This window comes from Lemur catta, chromosome 2 (genome assembly GCF_020740605.2).
Source record: "Lemur catta isolate mLemCat1 chromosome 2, mLemCat1.pri, whole genome shotgun sequence".
NCBI lineage: Eukaryota > Metazoa > Chordata > Mammalia > Primates > Lemuridae > Lemur > Lemur catta.
The window spans coordinates 146,578,956-146,600,836 of NC_059129.1; the positions used below are offsets into that span (position 1 = coordinate 146,578,956).

Genomic DNA, 21,881 nt, shown 5'->3' on the forward strand with positions numbered 1-21,881 from the left:
GGAAGAAAAACACTATTTTATTTATTTCACGGTCGGAGATGAGTCAGTATGGTTTCACTTAGGAAGGTTTTTACTTTCGTGTTCCTCACCCGTCTGCAATGTGTTTGAACCGCCTGCGTCTCACCAGGGCTGGAGCGCGGCAGCCTCCGGGCTCCCTCGCAGCTGCCTGCCTGCGCCTGCCCAGGTGAACAGCAAAGTCACCACTTCTTAGTGGGAAGTTAGTGTTTTTACGGTGGTTAGTAAATGGCCCTAAACTTCGAACTGTGACCCTTTACAGAAACTAGAAGCTGCCGAGCGACTCCGGAAAGGTCATGACATGAGGGACACGGGACCCAGGACCCAGGACCCAGGACCGCAGCCTCCCGCATCGGTCGGACCGGAGACCTGCTCAGGACGGGGCCACGGCTGCCCAGTGGGGAAAGCGTGACCGTCTCATGACAGAACAGCTGTGAAGAGTCAAAGACTGGAGAATGAGGAGCCGCGGCAAGGATCGTGTCAGAAGAGGATGACAAAAAGCCCACGAGAGGCCGAGGCCAGATGTGGAAATTATCTTCACTTAACCTCGCGTGTCAGAGAGGACACGGTGTGGCTTTCACGCTGGCGCTTTTCTTCCTGCCAACAGCGTGCTGGTTACCCAGGCGGGTGACTGCAGTTCTAGGGCACAGCATGGAGCTCGTCCCCGCAAACAGCTGCCCCTTCAATTAAAGTGGCAACAGCGTCCGTGGCATCTCAGCCGCAGGCTCTGCATGCGCGAGGCCGTCCAGCAGCCGTGTCAGACCAACCACTCCCAGCTAGGTGGGCAGGCAGTGTGAACCCCACCGACATACTGGATCCAAAAAGCAAACAGTAGCCCAAGAGCGGTTTGTTCTCACGACGGAAGCACCAAGAGCGGAACGAAGTGTCTTCCTCAGACGCCACAGCGGGACTGACGCTGGTCTGCACGGAAACGCCCTGCAGTCGTGTCACTGGGGGTCGGGGAGAACCAGGCTCCCAGGGCACACAGAGAGTTCAGCTGATCCCATTTCCTAAGACTCGGAGGGGACGAGAGTATTTATATTAAGAATATAAATTTGCTATTAATTCAACTTCAGAAAATCGGGGCCCAAGTCACCTGTTGGCAAAAAAAGAGTCAGTCTAGGATTGTTTTCTCCTCTCCCTGGACCTCCATGGGGCACGTCTGTCCTCCTGCCCCACGGAGGAGACGCTGATCCGGGGGCTGCACACACGCACCTGGCGCCCCTGCTGGGACACCGTGTCATGGCTGCTCCGCGGCCCTGCTGTCTGTGGAAGCCCTCGTGTGACTGACCATCTCTTCCACACACGTTCCACCTTCTCCTCAGCTTCAAAACTGCAGACAACCAATTTCTAGTTCTTAATCCAACTTACCATTTCTATACTAATTGCTCTGTTTCCATTCAATTCTTGTCCTTTTGGAATCTTTGCCCTCTTGTTATATGCCAGAAAAAAACAGTTGTGAGAGTGTGTCAATTTGTTTTAAATCTTCTGTTGAAAAACTCATACTACTGCTTGTGCAACAAGCAGATTAATAAGAATTTGGGGGTCTGTAATGTGAGATACTTTCACAGCATGAGGTGTCACAGCCCAGGGGCTTATCACCTGGACAACAGGCAGACAGGCACCCTTAGCTGTCACTTATCCACTTGAGAAACATCTCAGACAAAATAAAACCGGGACTAGCCGTGCGCGGTGCGAGATACCTTCACCAACCGTCTCTTGTGGAGCTGCAGGCTGCTCTGAGAGCCAGAGCAGCAAAGCTGAAGTTAAGCTGGGAACATACGGAAGAAATAAATTGAATAAGTGACTCCTAATTAGGAGCCAAAACAAAGTTGGCAATAAGTAAATTTTTGTCAGAAAGAAGAAGAAAAGTGAGAAAGAAAAGAAGGCAGGGTAGGAGGCAGGGTTTTACATTCTGCCCCTTCTTTGAAAAGTGAATTTGGGCTAACCACATGCAGTTGGCATTTGTAGGTCAAAAACAGCTGCATGTTGGCCATTTTATATGGTTCAATCTGATCATATCACTGCGAAGATGTCTGCTGGGCTCTGGCAAGGATTTCCTGGGAGGTCCTTCCCAACGCGGAGCTGGTGCCTGGCCCGGCGCCCGGTGCCCACACGCCCCACACGCTCCCGCTCTCTCCGTGAGGAGCCCAGTTGTTTGCACAACAGAGATGCCAGCATCCGCCTCTGAGAACATCCAGCATCTTCCTCCAATAGGTCTGAAACATCATGTCAGTCTCTTTAAGCTAATGAAAAAGAATGAGCTCCCACATGTGAAAAGAATGCCTTTAAACAGAATGTCAAAAATGAACAGAATTTGTTTATTCCAGAATGTTCAGACACCCCCTCTGTGGCCAGGCTTGGGACCATGACCACATTCTTGCTTTGTTGTCTACAAAAACAGAGATGCGCCAAAGTTGTGCAAGCCACACGACATGAATCATTCTGCATCACGCAAACACCAGAGGAATCTTAACAGCCGTCTAGTGACAGAGACTGAGCAGGCCAGGCAGCCGCGGTTCATCCTCTTCCCCTGCGGGCGGGACTCGCCCTGGAGGTGCCTGTGGGAACCGAGGTGGACGGCACCTGTCCCCTGCTGTGCCCCTGCGGCCTCCTCTCCATCGCGCGTCTGCGGCACCCACAGCCGAGTGACGAAGGACCATCACAGAAAGCTCCTCTGGAACGTGGGGCAATGGAGGGACCGCAGGGGTTCAGCACATGACGACCTGGTCTCGTGTCCAGACCAGCAACTCTCCCGCCCAGCAGCAGCGAAGCTGTCCTGGCCCGAGCGCAGCCCGAAACCCGCCCAGTGGCTGTCTGCACACAGGCCCTGGAGGAGGCAGCTCCTCTGCCCTGATGGCCCTCCGCGTTCCGCGTGGGAGAAGAATGCCTTTGCGTGGGACTTCCAAGATGGAATTGCATCACTCCTTTCTCTGCGATTAAGCTTTCGTCAGGTACTTGGAGAGAGAGAATACTAATAATGCCTATCAAACTCACAGATTATAAAAAGACAAAGTGAAATCAGGTCAGAAATAAAAAGCTCTGTATAAATATATTACTTTTATCACTACTGTCTGACGAGGCAGAACCACCAGTCACGTTTACGTCACGACCCCTGTTCGCTGCTTGGAAATGCGCAGTCAGTCGTGCGTGGAACGGACGGAACAGAGACCTGCACGGCGGCCACTCGCGGCGCAGACGTCCGAGCCGCCCAGCGACGGCAACACCTGCTCCTCCTCGCCCGGCGGGTGCCCAAGCCCGGGAGGAGGCCCCTGAGCCCGCAGCAGTCTAGTCCCCCCCTGCATGGAGGCCCCCAGCGCTCTGCCGTCCGTGCCCACTGGCCCTGCCCTCCGCCTTCCCCTGCGGCTCCTCCAGCAGGTCCGCACCGGCAGAGCCTGAACCGTGACCTGACCAAGCTCTCTGAGCAGTGGCTGCTCCAAGACTGTTCTGTTCCCGATTTTCCTTTGATTGAGCTAACAGATTTTTTTACATAGATTTTTTTCTTTGACATATTACTCAGTTATTATGATTTACATTAAGTAATTTTACATTTCTTTTTCTCAGTCATATTCGACATAACTAGAATCATGACTGACTTTGGAAAAACTTTTGTAAAAACAAAAGCAATATATGACAGAAACTAACATTTATTCTGAAAGGAATCTTCAAAATTGGGTATGTTAAAGACAACAAACGTGTGTGCAGTGTTGGTGGGAATGTACAACCATGCAGCTGCTACAGAACACAGTAAGGCAGTCCCCAAATCACAAATGGAGCTATTAGAACCACACGCTCTGGCAATTCCACGTCTGGCCTGTCCCAGAAAGGGGACACCCAAGGGCCCACTGGCGGGTGGATACAGGAAATGTGGTAGATACTCACGGTGGAACATTATTCAGACATGAAAGGAAGAATCTGACACATGACAACCCAGACGGGCCTTGGACATTGTGCTGCGTGAAAGAAGCTGTCACTAAAGCTCAGGCTCTGTGTGATGCCACTGACGTCAAGTGCCTGGGCAGTCAGACGCGCAGATGCGGGACATGCAAAGGCGGGTTCCGGGGGCTGAGGGAGGAGGGTGGGGGGTTGGCGTTTAATAGGTAAAGAGTTTCAAGTTTGCAAAAGAAAATAATCTAGAGGCGGATGGTGGTGATGGTCGCACAAGGTGAATGTTCTTAACACTTCTGACCTGCACCGGTAAAAGTCAAGATGGTAAATTTCATGTTATTTATATTTTACCACAATAGAAAATAAAATAAAAATAAAATTTGAATGATATGCTAGAATTAAGAATATTAAATAAGATGCCATGGTCTTGCTGGCCCTGAAACTGCCCTGTTTACCTGTGTTTGGTTCTAAACAAATCTCATTATAACAAAGGGAAATGGAATACTTCATACAAGTGGATAAAAATGTCTGGAAAACTGAAGTGCTAGGAAAGCGAAAATGAGTTGTGCTAAACTTGTGTTTCTCAAAAATGTTGCAAAAATATGTAGCACACTGATGTTGGTGCGTGACAATTCCAACAAGGATCCAGGAGGGCAGCGCGTGGCGTGCCTTGGGAGGTGAGGTCACAGCATGCAGCATCTCCGGGAAAATAAGCACAAACGTGGGCCGGCAGGTGCTTTGACGAGACAAAAGCCCCCACTATCTGGCGTCACAGAGGGGGACAGCGCCAAGTCAGGACATTCTCAGGCTCGACCCGGAGCCCTCATGTGGGGGCGTCATGAATGTGAAAGTCCCCGCAGACTTGAACTGTTCCCGGAATTTTCCTTGCTCTTCCGGGACCTTTAGAGTCCGACGTTCGCAGTCAAGCCCAGGACAGCTATTCCTCTCTGAGGCAGCACGTGGAAGCCCTGCCTCAGTGGGACCAACCACCAGCCGTGGAAGGAAACACCCAGAAGCCCCCCAGGCAGAGGCCACGGTCCTCCAAGCAAAGCCACGGAGACGTTAATCAAAAAGCCAGAACTATTAGGACTATTACTGCTTTATTTTTTTTCACTGCCCAAAAGAGAATTCCCTCTCTCTCTGTTATTTCCTCAAAGTCTAATTATGAAACAAATACTATTTTATTTTTATTGAAGAATATTCTGTTTTAACTTTACCAAATTCTCTTCAGAAGTCCTGGATGCCATTTCCATTTTTCCAGGGAGGGGACCCCGATGAGGAGCAGAAGGGAAACCTCACAAGTGAGAGTCACACGCAGGGCAGGAGCTCGCAGGAAGAGCAGTCTGAAATTAGCCCCAAACTGTGAAACACAGTCGCTGCTTCCGGCGGGTGACGGATGGGCCCTGTTTCACACTCGGCCACGCTGCTGCCCTCGGCACTCCTGGGCCCAGCCCTCAGGTCAGCAGTTACTCAGCTAGAAACAGCTGAAGTCTGCCATCCAGGGTGGCCGTGGCAAGCTGTAATTGAAAATAAAATACCATGTGCTTCCTTTCATTAATTGGGAAGCCTAGAAGAAAAGTAACACAAAAGTCTGTTTTCCTTATTTATAATGTTCCAGGTCATAAAACAAAATGCATTAACATAGTGAAATCGATATTTACAACAGATACAATATTTAATTAATTGAAACTACATTTCATTGCTATTTTAATATTTTTAAGTTGCTTGGTCAGCGTCAACCTGCCTATACTGAACAGAAGGGCATGAGATATCCTTTTTAAATGTCTGCAGACTGGCAACCGAGTCTGGGAGCTAAAAGCAAGTGACAGGGGAGGGTGCCAGGAGACGGTGGCGCAGGAACACCAGGCCTGTCTCCGCACCAAGGGCAACAAAATAATCACAAAAGAATCAAACACAGGGGGAGGAAAAGAATTTTCCTTCAGAATTACCACATTATTACATTCAGTTGTCAGGTTTTCAACAAAAAATCCCAAGGCATTCAAAGAAACTGGAAAGTATGGCCTATTCAAGAGATAAAATTAAACAACAGAAACTGTCCCTAAAAAACACCTGATGGCAGATCTGCAACACAAAGTGCTCAAAGAATTATAGGAATATGTGCATAAAGTCAAGAAAATGATGCATGAACATAATGGAAATACCAATAAAGACACAGAGCCTAAAATGAAACCAAAAAGAAATTCTGGAGCTGGAAGAAGCACAATAATTGAAATAAAATATTCACTAGGGGGATTCAACAGTGGATTTGAGCAGGCAGAAGAAAGAATCAGCAAATTTGAAGATAAAACAATACAAATTATCAAGTCTGAGGAACAGAAAGAACAAACTGTTGCAGAGCAGTGAATAGAGCCTGCGGGGTCTGTGGCACCGTCCAGCGGATGGACCCAGGCACTGCCGGAGTCGCAGAAGGGCCAGAGAGAGAAAGGCACCCAGAGAATAATTAAAGAAATAAGAGTTGGAAACTCCCCAAATTTGATGAAAGACATCCAGAAAGCTCAATAAACTCCAAGTAAGATGAACCCAAAGAGACTCACATCAAACTTTATTTATGTCACATCATAATTAAACTTACAAAGGCCAAATGCAAAAAGAGAATCCTGGAAGCATCAAGAGAAAAGTGACTCGTAACATACAAAGGATTCTCAATGAGATTATTAGCATATTTTTCATCACAATTTTGGAGGCCAGAAGGATAGTAGGCTGATAAAGGGATAAAAGAAAAAATTAGGCTGATTATATTCAAAAGGCTAAAAGAAAAAATAAGTGCCAACCTAGAGTCTTATATCCAGAAAAATGATCCTTCAAAAGTGAGGGGAAAAATAAGACATTCCCATATAAACAAAAGCTGAGGGAGTTTGTTACCACATCCCTGCCCTGCAAGAAATGCTTAAGAGAATCCTACAAGGTGAGTTAAAAGGACATTAAATAGTAATTTCAAACCATATGCATAAATAAAGATCTTATAAAGGTAAATACATGGGCAACTATAAAAGCTAATATTATTGTAACAACACTGTGCAAATCCACTTTTTGTTTTCTACATGATTTAGAAGACTAATCTATTTTTAAAAACCCAATGATTAGTCTAAAAGCTAGTATTATTGTAACCTTGGTTTGTAACTCTACATTTTGTTTTCTAAGTTATTTAAGAGACTAATGCATATAAAGGAATTATTAGTTCATGTTTTGGGGAACACAATGTGTAAAGATATAATTTTGTGACATCAACAACTGAAAGAAGTAGGGACAGAGATATAAAGCAGTAGAGTTTTTGTATGTTACTGAAGTTAAGCTAGTATAAATTCAAACGAAAGTGTTATAAGTTTAGTATGTTACATGTAATTTCCATGGTAACCACAAAGAAAATAGCTATAGAATATAAGCAAAAGGAAATGAGAAAGAAATTTAAACATTTCATTACAAAAAAAGCAACTAAACACAAGACAGGACAGTAAGGCAGGAAATGAGGGACAAAAAGCTATAAGGCTTATAGAAAATAAATAGGAAAATGACAGAAGTAGGTCCCTCCTTATGAGTAATTACTTTAAATGCGTATGGATTAAACTCTCTGATGAAAGGACAAAGGTTGGCAGAGTGGATTAAAAGCACTTGATTCAACTACAGTTGCCCCACAGTATACATGGGGTATTGGTTCCAAGACCCCCACATATACCAAAATTCAAGCCTATTCAAGTCCTGGAGTCGACCTGTGGAACCCATATATATAAAAAGTTGACTGTCCATATAAGCAGGCTTTGCATCGTGCAAATACTGTGTTTTTGATTTGCATTTGGTTGAAAAAAAAATCCATGTGTAAATGTACCTGCCATGCAGTGCAAACCTATGTTGTTCAAGGGTCAACTGTATATGCTGTCTACAAGAGAATCACTTTAGATCCTAAGACTCAAATTGATTGAAACTAAAAGGATGGAAGACGACATTCTATGCAAACAGTAATCAAAAGAGAACAGGGGTAGCTATAATAATATCAGGAAAAAAATTTTAAACCAAAAAGGATATCAGAGATAACGAAGGACATTATATATTAGTAAATGTTTCAATGCAGGAAGAATATATAAAAATTATAAACATTTACATACCTAAAAACAGGCCATCATAATATATGAAGCACCAAGTGACAGAACTGAAGGGAGAAATAGACAGTTCTACAATAATAAAGATTTCAACACCCTCCTCTCAATAACAGATAGGACACCCAGACAGAAGAGAAGGAAAGACATAGAGAGCTTAAACAACACAATAAACCAACTAGATATAATAGACAGATACAGAACACTTTACCAAACAAAAATAGCATACAAATTCTTCTCCAGTGCACATGTGACATTTTTCCAGATGGTAAGCCACAAATTAAATCTCAATAGATTTAAATGATTAATATTATACACAGTTTCTTCTCTAATCACAGAAGATGAATTTGAAAACAATAATAGGAGACTTGAAAATTCAAAAGTTGTGGAAATCAAATGACATGCATTTAATCAATGGATCCAAGAAAAAATAACAAGGAAAATTAGAAAATACTTAGAAATGAATAAAAGTGACAACACAACACACAAAAAGTCTGGGATGTAGCAAAAACAGCGCTAAGAGGAAAATTTATAGCTATAAATGCTTATATGAGAAGACAAGCAAGATCTCAAATCAGCAATATAACTTTACAATTTAATAAACTAGAGAAAGAACAAACACATCACAAAGCTAGCAGAGGTAGTAAATAAGAAAGATTATAGCAAAAACAAACAAAATGGAGAAACAAAAACAGAGAAAATCAAGGAAACCAAGAATTGTTTCATTGAAAAAAATTGAGAAATCTTTAGCTGGATGAACTAAGAAAAAGACTCAATAAAATCAGAACTGAAAATGATGGACATTACTACTGATTCTAAAATGAAATGATTATAAAAAAAAGTACTATGAACAATTGTATGCCAGCAAATCAGACAACCTAATTAAAATGTACAAATTCCCAGAAACACAAAACCTACCACGACTGAACTAATTTGCAGTCCCACCAGCAGTGTAAGAGTTCCTCTCTCTCTACATTCACTCCAGCATTTGTTGTTTTGGGACTTTTTGATAAAGGCCATTCTCACTGGAGTTAGGTGATATCTCATTGTGGTTTTGATTTGCATTTCCCTAATGATTAGAGATGCTGAGCACTTTTTTATATGTTTGCTGGCCATTGTTTTTTAGAAAGGTTTCTGTTTATGTCCTTTGGCCATTTATTGATGGGGTTGTTTGATTTTTTTCATGTTGATTTTCTTAAGTTCTATAGATTTTTGTTATCAACCCTTTATTCGATGTGTAGAAAGCAAACATTTTCTCCCATTCTGTAGGTTGTCTATTCACTGTAATGATAGTTTCCTTGGCTGTGCAGAAGCTTTTTAATTTGATCATGTCCCATTTATTTATTTTTGTTGCTGCTGTGAGTGCTTTGGGAGTCTTCTTCATAAATTCTTTGCCTAGGCCAATGTCTATAAGAGTTTTCCCAGCATTTTCTTCTATAATTCTTAAGGTTTCACACCTTAGTTTTAAGCTTCTTATCCATTTTGAGTTGATTTTTGTGAGAGGTGAAAGGTGTGGATCCAGTTTCAATCTTCTGCATGTAGTTATCCATTTTCCCAGCACCATTTATTGAATAGAGATTCTTTTCCCCAATGTATATTTTTGTCTACTTTGTCAAAGATTAGATGACAAATATGAAGATGGTTTTACATCTGGGTTCTCAGTCCTGTTCCAAAGATCTGTATCTCTTTTCTTGTGCCAGTACCATGCTGTTTTGGTTACTATAGCCTTGAAGTAAAGCCTTAAGTCTGGTAGACTGATGTCTCCCAATTTGTTCTTTTTGCTTAAGATTGTTTTGGCTATATGAAGTCTTCTCTGGTCCCATAGGAAGCATAGATTATTTTTTCTAGATCTGTAAAGAATGATGATGGTATTTCGATAGGGATTGCATTAATCCTGTAGATCACTTTAGGTAGTATGGACATTTTAACAATATTGATTCTGCCAATCTATGAGCAGATTTGGTAGATTTTCCATTGTTTACATCTTCTATAATTTCTTTTCTCAGTATTTCATAGTTCTCCCTATATATGTCTCTCACCTCCTTCACTAAATATATTATTAGATATTTAATTTTCTTTGATGCTATTGTGAAAGGTGTTGCATCTTTGATTTGATTTTCGGCTTGATTGCTATTGGCATATATGAATGCCACTGATTTGTGTGCATTAATTTTGTATTCTGGGACTTTACTGAATTCATTTGTCAATTCCAGGAGTCTCTTGGTTGAATCTTTGCGATTTTCTAGACATAATATCATATCATCAGCAAAGAGGGAGAGTTTGATCTCTTCTGCCTCCTTTCGGACACACTTAATTCCCCTCTCTTGTCTGATTGCTCTGACAAGAACTTCCAGCACTATGTTGAATAGAAGTGGAGATAGTGGGCACTGTGCATATGTCCCACAATTTCTTTATCCATTCATCTGTTGGTTGACACTTAGGCTGATTCCAAATCTTGGCTACTGTGAATAGTGCTGCAATAAACATGAGAGTGCAGATACCTTTTCAATATAGTCAATTCCCCTCCTTTGGGTATACATCCAGCAGTGGAATTGCTGGGTCATATGGTAATTCTATTTTTAGTTTTTTGAGGAAACTCCATACTGTTCTACATAGTGGTTGCACTAATTTATATTCCCACTAACAGTGTACAAGGGTGTCCCTTTCTCCACATCCTTGACAGCATTCTTTATTGCCTTTTTTATGAAAGCCATTTTAACTGGGGTGAGAAAATATCTCACTGCATTTTTGGTTTGTGTTTCTCTGATGGCTAATGATGTTGAACATTTTTTCATGCACCTGTTGGCCACTTGTATGTCTTCTTTTGAGAAATGTCTATTGAGATCCTTAGTCCATTTTTAGTTGGATTATTTGATTTTTTGTTATTGAGTTGTTAGAGCTTCTTATAAATTCTAGTTAATACTTTGTCAGATGGGCAGTTTGCAAATATTTTCTCCCATTCTATGGTTTGTCTCTTCCCTTTGTTGATTGTTTCCTTTACTGTGCAGAAGCTTTTTAGGTTGATGTGATCCCATTTGTACAATTTTGCTTTGGTTGTCTGTGCTTTGAGGGTTTTACTCAAGAAGTCCTTGCCCAGGCCAATGTCTTAAAGTGTTTCCCCAAATGTTTTCTTTTAGTATTTTCATAGTTTCAGATCTTAGATTTAAGTCTTCAATCCATTTTAATTTGATTTTTGTATATGGCAAGAGATAAGGGTCTCATTCTTCTGCCCGTGCATATCCAGTTTTCCCAGCACCATTTATTGACGAGACTGTCATTTCCCCACTATATGTTTTTGGAAACTTTGTCAAAGATAAGTTCACTATAGATGTATGGATTTGTTTCTGGGTTCTCTATTCTGTTTCATTGGTCTGTGTGTCTGTTTTTAGGCCAATACTATGCTGTTTTGGTTACTATAGCTCTGTAGTATAATGTGATTCCTCCAATTTTGTTCTTTTTGCTCAGGATGGCTTCCACTACTTGGGGTCTTTTGTGGTTCTATATAAATTTTAGGATTTTTTTTTCTATTTCTGTGAAGAATGTCATTGGCATTTTATTGGGGATTGCACTGAATCTGTAGATTGCTTTGGGTAGTACAGACATTTTAACAATACTGATTCTTCCAATCCACAAGCATGGAATATCATTCCATTTTTTTGTGTGTCCTCTTCAATTTCTTTCATCAATGTTTTATGGTTTTCATTATAGAGGTCTTTCACTTCTTTGGTTAAGTTTATTACTAGGTATTTTATTTTATTTGTAGCTATTGTAAATAAAATTACTTTCTTGGTTTCTTTGTCAGATTGTTTACTATTGGCATATAGAAATGCCACTGATTTTTGTATATTGATATTGTTTCCTGCAACTTAATTGAATTTGTTTGTCAGTTCTAATAGTTTTTTGTGGAGTCTTTAGGTTTTGCCAGATATAAGAACATATCATCTGCAAACAAGGATCATTTGACTTCTTCTTTTCCAATCTGGATGCCCTTTATTTCTTTTTCTTGTCTCATTGCTCCAGCTAGAACTTCCAGTACTATTGTGAATAACAGTAATGAAAGTGGGCATCCCTGTCTTATTCCAGATCTTAGAGGAAAGCTTTCAGTTTTTCCCCATTCAGTATGATACTCACTGTAGATCTGTCATATATGGCTTTTATCAAGTTGAGGTAAGTTCCTTCTATACCCAGTTTTTTGAGAGTTTGTTTCATAAAGCAATGTTGAATTTTATCAAATGCTTTTTCAGCATCAATTGAAATGATCATATGGTTTTTTCCTTCATTCTGTTGATATAATGTATCACACTGATTGATTTGCATATGTTGAAACATCCTTGTATCCCTGGGATGAATCCCACTTGATCATAATGAATGATCTTTTTAATGCATCATTGAATTTGGTTTGCTAGTATTTTGTTGATGATTTTTTGCATCTATGTTCATCAGAGATATTAGCCAATAGTTTTCTTTTTTTGTTATGTCTTTGGTTTTGGTATCAGGGTGATACAGTCCCCTAAAATGAGTTTGGGAGTATCTCCTCTTCCTCAATTTTTTGAAATAGTTTAAGTAGGAAGAGTATTAGTTCTTCTTTGAATGCTTGGTAGAATTCATCAGTGAAGCCATCAGGTGCTGGGCTCTTCTTTGATGATAGACTTTATTACTGCTTCTATCTTATTACTTGTTATAGGTTTAGTCAGGTTTTGGATTTCTTCCTGGTTCAATCTTGGTAGGTTGTATGTGTCTAGTAATTTATCCATTTCTTCTAGATTTTCCAGTTTATTGGCACATAGTTGCTGATAGTAGTCTCTAATGATCCTTTGGATTGCGGCAATGTCAGTTATAATGTCACATTTTTTATCTCAGATGTTATTTATTTGGGTCTTCTCTCTTTTGTTCTTCTTCTGGCTAAAGATGTGTGAATTTTATTTATCTTTTTAAAAAACAGATTTTCATTTTATTGATCTTTTTAATTATTTTGTAGGTTTCAATTTAATTTAGTTCTGCTCTGATCTTTATTATTTCTTTTCCTCTACTAATTTTGAGTTTGGTTTGCTCTTATTTTTCTAATTCTTTGAGATGCATCTTTAGGTTGTTTATTTGAAGCTTTTCTACTTTTTTGATGTAGGCATTTATTGCTATAAAATTTCCTCATATAACTGCTTTGTCTATATCCCATAGGTTTTGATATGTTGTGTTTACATTTTCATTTGTTATGAGAATTTTTTTAATTTCCTTCTTAATGACCTGAATAACCAGTGGGTCAATCTCTTCATTGACCCACTTGTCATTCAGGAGCAGACTGGTTATATTTGTATATTTTCCAATGTTCCTCTTATTATTGATTTCTAGTTTCATTCCATTGTGGTCAGAGAAAATATTTGGTATTATTTCGATTTTTTTGAATTTTTAAGACTTTTTTTGTGGCCTAGCATATGGTTTATCCTTGAGAAGGATCCATGAGCTGAGGAGAAGAACATGTATTCTGCAGCTGTTGGATGAAATGTTCTGGAAATATCTATTAGGTTCATTTGGTCGATAGTACAAAATAAGCCCAATGTTTCCTTGTTGATTTTCTGTCTGGATGATCTGTCCAATGCTGAAAGTGGAGTGTTGAGGTGTCCAGTGGTTTTTGTATTGGGGTCTGTCTCTCTGTTTAGCTCAAATTTAGCAAATGGAGGTAGGCCATAAAAGATTCAGAAATAAAAGTTGCACTTGATGCACCCTAGTCTGTGGGTGGAGACGAACCTGTCACAGGACATCGTGCCTACTCAGGCATCAAGACATGCTAGTTCCCTGTGCTCCCCTCTCCCGGCATGCTGGCTGGCAGCAGCCACTTTCAGCAGCTCACACAGCTCTTCCCACAGCCACCTGGTGCATCTACACAAGCTGCTGCTGCAGAAAAATGTATCCCCTGACCGCCTCAGCTTTTCTAAGCTATCGCATGTCTTCTTTACTAAGATACTGTTAGTTTTTTTTTTTTTTTTAGCCATCACTTCACACATTTATTTTTATTTGTATTGGGAACATTATAATTCTCTCTTCCAGCTATTTTGAAACACACAATACTTTAGTTTTAAGGTGTCCCAATAGTATCTTAGGTGGCATCTTAGTCTGTTTGAGCTGCTATAACAAAATACCTTAAACTGGGTAATTTATAAACAAGATAAATGCACTGATCACAGTTCTGTAGGCTGGAAGTCTAAGATCGAGGATTCAGGAGACTCATATCCAGTGAGGGTTATTCTCTGCTTCCCAGATGGCAACTTCTTGCCACATCCTTACGTGGCGGGAGGGGTAGGGGTGTTGCCTTCAACCTCTTTTATAAGGCATTAATCCCATTCATGAGGAATTAAGCACCCTCTAAAAGCCTTACCTCTTAATACTATCACATTGGGTATTAAGTTCCAATACAGGAAATCTGGGGGGCACCAACATTCAGACCATAGCAGGTTGTATATTGTCAATCATTCAATAGCTTCCTAGGCTGATAATTTTTTAGGTTGACATTGATGAGCCTTTGCTTTCACCATTGATTAAGTGAATCAAACATCAAAAATATATAAATAACAATAAGAGACTTTTTGAGTGTTTATCACACACAGGCAATGCCCTAAGTCTGATACACACATATACATCTAATCTACTTTAGAATAGACTTGCAGAGTCACTAGAAGTAGCACAGAGAAGAACCTGGACTCCTTACAACTTGGTTAAAATGTGTAAGTACCTTCCATAGTTTCAAGGTAGTGATTATAAAGGCTCTGGAGTCAGACTTTGGTTCTCCCTGTATCTGCTGCATAATCTGGGGTAGGTCGTTTAATTCTCTTTACCTCAACTTAGAATAAATATTGTGATAATAATATAACCTATTTAGGAGTTATAAGGATCAAATTAGTTAACATATGTAAATCATCTATTAGAGTACCAGACACACAGAAAACACTTAACAAATGTTAACAATTATAGGATCAAACAGAAGATAGATAGATACAGATATCCAGAAGACCTATGTAATTTTCAAACTGAGTATACAATTTACTTAATCCTAAGAGTAATAAACTAAGGTTTATAGAGCAGCTTTTGGCCTGAGAGTACATATTGTTCTTCAGGGAGAAATTAATTCTTATTTTGAAGCTAAAAAAATAAATCTGACTTCATGTTGGAGCAAAACTGCATTTATTTACAAGTCCCAAAATAATTTTATATTCATAGGCATGTATCAAATTTATTTTAAAATTTCTTTTTTAACTGGATTGTATGAGAGACAATAATGTTAAACCACACACATTCTGGATTTTTAAAAAATGAGGCTTATCTGTTCTGAATATCTCAATCTGCATAACACTGCTACACATTTCATACTATTGACATCTTGGAACATTAATCATTTGGTTAGGACTGCTCTTGAAACAACATAAAAATATTTTTCAGATAGCTGTGGCACTTCTATTTCCAAACTCTTGAACCATTAAGAAAAAGGGAAAAGCAATAAAGAAAAAGCAATGCAATCCAACAGATAAACATTTTAGTTCTTATTCGTGGGAATCTGGCTTGGATTTGGCTAGGAATTTAACCTCTTAATGTCCAGTCTGTCCAATTAAATGGGCCATCTGCTGCGACCCCAGGTGTCTGTTGTACTGTTGGTCCCTGCATGGCAGGTGCCAGGTGGTAGCTGAAAAGAGAACGGGGCAAGAGGATGGAGGCTTCTCTAAAGGAGCCAAAAACAAAAAACGGATTTGGGGGATCAGGAAGAATGAGAGGCACAGACCTAAACATCGCCAGGACTTTGTTTCCATTGCCCACATCTGTTCCTCGATACATACTTTCCTTACTCTTCTTTCTCGTTGGAAACGAAGTGTTTCTAATTCTCCAATCCACATGGCCAAAGGAAACAAAACAAACAGCAACAAAGAACCTGGATCACGCTGGCCATCAGGTTTCAGCCTCAGCCTCTGTTTCTCCCAGTTTCAGTTTCAAAATTTGGCCCACCTGCGGCCAGGTGAGTTGTAGCTGCCCCATGCCATGTGGCAGGTGGAAGTTTCCCTGAAAAGCAGTTGGACTGAGAGACAAACCATGAGGGACAGGAACGATGCTTTCCTAAAGTACAATTTGAATATCTCCGTAGAGTAAATTTTTGGTTTCAGCTGAAGCAGGAACACTTGTTTCACCATTGCACATTCCAAACTCTGGTTGTTATTGAAAAGGACTCAATTCTGAGGCTTACATAGGACTCAAAATATATATAATTGACTTGGCAAAAAAATAAGGGCAAAAACGAAAGAGACAAAGCCAGAGTGATAAGTTCATAAGGTAAGATAGAGGTCACACTCTATACGTCCTGAGTAAATCCCTGGTTTCTGTTTAAAAAAAAAGTGGAGTGACATAGGATTTAGTGGTTGTATGTACAATTTAAATATCTAAAAATGAGAGGTAAAATATAAGTAGAAGAAAATGTAGGATATCTTTGTGAACTATGCTTGGGAAAAACTTCTTAAAAATTGCTGCAAAAGACATTATTTTGTTCTTTTTTACGGCTGAGTAGTGTGTGTATCTGTGTGTGTGTGTGTACATACACCACATTTTCTTTATTCACTCTCCTGTTGATGGGCACTTAGGTTGATTCCATATCTCTGCAATTGTGAATTGTGCTGTGATAAACATTTGGGTGCAGTTGTCTTTTTATATAATGACTTCATTTCCTTTAGGTAGATATCCAGTATGGGATTATTGGATCAAATGGTAGGTCTACTTTTAGTTCTTTGAGGAATCTCCATACTCTTTTCCACAGAGGTTTTACTAATTTACATTCCTACCAACAGTGTATAAGTGTTCCATTTTTATCATATCCACACCAATATGTATTGTTTTGATTAATGGCCATCTGACAGAGGTAAGACAGTATCTCATTGTGGTTTTAATTTGCATTTCCCTGATGATTAGTGATGTTGAGCATGTTTTCATATGTTTGTTCACCACCTGTATATCTCCTTTTGAAAAAAAATCTGTTCACATCTTTTCCTCACTTCCTAATGGGGTTATTTGTTTCTTTCTCATTGATTTGTTTGAGTTCCTTGTAGATTCTGGATATTAATCCTTTGTCAGATACTTAGTTTGCAAATATTTTCTCCAGTTCTCTATGTTGTCTATTTACTCTGTTAATTATTTTCTTTGCTGTGCAGAAACTTTTTAGTTTAATTAAGTCCCATTAATTTATTTTTGTTATTGCTGTATTTAGTTCGGGGGTCTTAGTCATAAATTCGTTGCCTAGCCCAATGTTTAGAAGAATTTTTCTTATGTTTATTTTCTTCTAGAATTTTTATGGTTTCAGGTCTTACTTTAAGTCTTTAATCCATCTTGAGTTAATTTTAATATATGGTGAGAGACAGGGATCCAGTGTCATTCTTCTGCAAATGGCTATCCAGTTTTCCCAGCACCATTTATTGGGTAGGGCATCCTTTCCCAGTGTATGCTTTTGTCTGCTTTGTCAAAAATCAGTTTTAGCAATATGGTTTTATTTCTAGGTTCTCTATTCTGTTCCATGTTCTGTACCATGCTGTTTTGGTTACTATAGCCTTGTAGTATAATTTTAAGTCAGGTGATGTGATGTCTCTGGTTTTGTTCTTTTTGCTTAGGATTACTTTGGTTATTTGGGCTCTTTTTTGATTCCGTGTGAAATTTAGGATTGTTTTTCCTAATTATGAGAAAAATCACATTGGTATTTTGATGGGAATTACACTGAATCTGTAAATCACTTTGGGCAGTATGGACATTTTAACAATGTTAATTCTTCAGATCCATGAATATGGGGTGCTTTTCCATTAGTTTGTGTCATCTATGATTTCTTTCATTGTGTTTTGTGGTTCTCCTTGTAGAGATCTTTCACCTCCTTGGTTAAGTATATTTCTGGGTATTTTATTATTTTATTTTCCTTGTGGCTACTGTAAATGGTATTGAGTTCTTGATTTGACTCTTAGCTTGACTGTTATTAGTATATAGAAATGTTACTGATTTGTGTACATTAATTTTATGAACTGAAACTTTACTGAATTTACTTATCAATTCTATAAGTCTTTCGGAGGAGTTTTTAGGGTTTTCTAGATATAAGATTATATCATTGGCAAACAGGGATGGTTTGACCTCCTATTTTCTGATTTGGATGCCCTTTATTTCTTTCTCTTGCTTGATTGCTCTGGCTGGGACTTCCAGCACTATGTTGAATAGAAGTGGTGACAATGGGCATACTTTTCCTACGGAGCCTTAAAATTTTCTCCATGTTTATTTTATTTATTTTATTTTATTTTCGAAGGCCTTCAGAACATGATCCATGGTTATTTTTTTCTCAGTTAAGCTCCCAGATACCTTCAAACATGAGGTATTACCATAAAAGAAATCTTATTTTTAATTTTAGTTAATTATTGCTAGTGTTATTAATCTAGACATTGTATGCAGCAATGTTACTGAATTATATTAGTTCTAATAGCATAATGATTCTGTTGATTTTTACAGCTTAATTAATCAAATCATCTGCAAATAATGAGAGCTTTCTCTCTTTTCCACCAGTCCTCTCACTCTTATTTTCTTTCTTTGTTGTGTTGCTGGATCTTCTGTTATTACATCAAAAGAAATTGCAAGGTAGGTATCTTTGCCACATTCTGATCTTAAAGAAAATGCACGTGAAATTTCTCCATTAAATATAATATTTGCTATAAGTTTTGTCACATAAATTTTACCATATTAAGAATCTCCTTTTCATTCCTACTGTGAAAGATTTTCTTCTAAATCCTAAATAGTAATAAACTTAAATGTGTTTTCAGCATGTATTGAGATAAAATATTTTCTCTTTATTTTACCAAAATAGTGAATTAGATCATTAAATTTTCTAACATTTCTGACATTTGGGAATAAACCCTACTTAATTAGGATGCATTTTTAAGTATATTGTTGAATTCAATGGGCTCATATTGTATTTGTGATTCACACAGGGCTGTTCATAGCTGAAATGGGCCTATGATTTCCTTTTTCTGCATTATATTTATCTGGTGTTAGGATAAAAAATACCCTACTCTCATTATGAAAATAAGTGGGATTCTCCTACATTTCTGGTGGGAATACAAAATTGTATAGATAGTTGGGAAACATTTTGGCCATTTTTAAAAAGTAAAATATACTTAATATATTACCTAAAAATCTCACATGTGTTTTACCCGATAAAAATAAAAACATACATTCATGTAAAGAGCTCTTTATGAATATTTCTAGCAGCTTTTTTCACAATAGACAAAAATTGGAGACAATCAAAACATACACAAAATGGTGGCTGGACACGCAAAGTGTGATGTACCCACACGACGGAACTCTGCTTGTCAGAGAGAACGACTGAGACAGGAATGAATCTCAGAAGCTCTGTGCTAAACGAGGAAATGCATACACTAAATACATACCATATTTTCAACTTATATGACTTTCTGAAGAGACAAAACTGGAAGGGACAGAAATCGAGGCCATGCTGGCCCATGGCTGGGGGTGGGGGTGTCACTGCAGGGCCCACACAGTCTCCCTGGGTGGGGGCTTCCTCCCCCACATGATTGTGAGCAGCTGCACGTCCTCATATTCAACTCTACAACAGAAGGATGAATTTTACTGTATGTAAATTATATACCAACAAACTTCAATTTTAAACAAACGATAAATGCTAGCACATGTTGAATAAAATAGTGCACATCATGGGAGCTGGCAAAAGATTATTCGAAAGAAATCATGTCCAACATTCCTACTGAGTAATGAAACATGCCTTTGCATTCAGAGACATGTGAAAGCTACACACTAATAAACTAATGTCATTTGTATCTCCGGTTAAGTGGGACTTGCTTAGGCAGTAACATTTCATTATGAAAAATTATAAACATGTTATAAACCAGATTTTTAATACCTTATGTGCCTACAGTGAAGCAATCTTGAAAATCAATGATCAAAAAACAGATGTGAAAAAAAAAATTGATTGCCATTTCTAACAGAGACTGAAGAATCGGGAAAAGTCAGCATGTGGGCTTCCCCTCGCACCTCGTAAGGCCGCCTCTCGAGCCTGCCCTGTGCAGCACAGGTCGCTGAGGTCTCTGCCCATCGCCTTGGCCCGGCCACCACCAGCACGGGCTTCGGGCTTCACCCGTCTTCATCTGCTCTGTCAGGAGACAGTTTTACACATGTCCTTTTTCTCAAGCGTGGAGACCCATGTCTTCACTCACTGACAGCCATCTTCCATGTTTGCAAAACAGGCTAACTCACACCCAAATCTAAGCACAGTGACTGTTCTCTGAAATCTGGTTCCGCACAGCCTTCCTGCTTCCCTTATTCCCTAAACAAATCCATGTGTCCCCAGGAAGGGAAGGCGGCCGGGCACAGCGACTGAGAGCACAGGTCAGCCCACAGCCTGGGCTCAAGTCACGGCACCGCCGTCCCCCAGCCGTTTCATCTAGGGAAAGCCACCTCACCCCACCTGCCTCAACTTCATCTGTAACATGGGGATAATAACAGCATCTGCTCGGAGACTCAACCTGAGAACAAGTTAAAACAAAGTCTCGGAACAGCACCTGGCTTACGGTAAACACCGTTACGTTTATAGCGTGCACATCGACCTCCTCTGTGAGTAGGAACACGCCAGAGATGTCTCCTCCTCTTGATCAGGACGTGGGAGGATGGTGTTAATGGCGCCAAATCCACCTGCGCACGGCGAGCACGTCCTCGGGGAGGCAGAGGGAAAGCACCTGATGCCGGGGAGGAGAGACAGCAACCAGAGGGGAGGCCAGTCCCGGCTCTGGGGGCCACAAGCAGTCACCCCTGGCCTGGCGTGTGGCCTGGGGGAGCTGAGCCCTCGCTGGCCGTGACGTCTGCTGCTCCCTCCATGCCAGGGGCATTGCTCGGAAAGGGGGCAAACCCCACACGTGAGGCCACAGAAGAACGAGCGGAAGGTAGTTACTGTGAAATAACCAAAAGTGCCCCGTGAGTCTCCCTTAAAAACCTGAAACTTCCCCATGCACCATTGTTCCTGCATGGACATGGCCCTGTGGTTATCTGCAAACCAGCCTTTCACTAGATGTGTTTTCTGAATGTAAACGGACCCCAAACTCAGCACATCCTTGCAAACACTAGAAGAATCCTCACATGTGCTAAGCTGCGAGCATGAGCAAGTCCCTACTTCAATCATGGTTAAGAGTTTGGAATTTTAAGGACAATCGATGAAAAAGTGCCATAAAAGAAACACGTTCAGTCTAATTTGCTTAAAACTCTGATTGGAAAATTGCCCCTCTGGCTGAACCGTTCTCCTCCCAGAAACCCGTTTCCCTCTCTGTCCCCTCCCAGCCGGAGGTCATGAGAAAGTCACAGAAACCCTAACGTGAAGTCACGGACAAGGGGGAAATCCACTTTCCCTAATTCCTTGGAGTTGTTCCTGTTTAATAACACTGCACAAAGGCAGAAAAACCCACACGTGTTACATGAAGAGAGATCCACAGCGCTGCTTTATTCTGACGGGCCTGGACTCCTGCCCGATCAAAACATGGTACGCGGTCGTGCACGGAAGCGTCGGCCGCGGGGCTGTGGTTTAACTTCATGCGGAAACGCAGCCAGCATTGGCCCATTTGCGTGCCGTGGTGGACGAGGGCAAAGTTCCGAAATGGCTTCACGGAGAAATTACTGTGCGGCCTCATCCATCAAAAGACAGAATTTAGAAACGAGAGGAGACTCTCGAATGTTGCCTAAAGTAGAACACCAACGACGTGCTCAGCGCTGCTGTCTCACCGAGCTCTTCTCCCGTGAAAGGAGGAAGTGAGCAGCGTCTCCGTCTGGCCGTGGCCAGCGCCGACTTCCTTTCTT

The 21,881-nt window shown here is 40.4% G+C and overlaps 1 protein-coding gene across 1 annotated transcript in view; it reads right to left on the reverse strand.

Moving 5' to 3' along the window:
- Positions 1 to 5,011: 5,011 nt before the first annotated feature.
- The window catches only part of WDR27 (WD repeat domain 27), a 152,590-nt gene continuing 135,720 nt past the window's right edge, over positions 5,012 to 21,881 (reverse strand). The window contains exon 25 of the mRNA XM_045544738.1: positions 5,012 to 5,420. Within this exon, the coding sequence (XP_045400694.1) occupies positions 5,370 to 5,420 (51 nt within the window). The 3' untranslated portion in view covers positions 5,012 to 5,369. The remainder of the gene's footprint in view (positions 5,421 to 21,881) is intronic.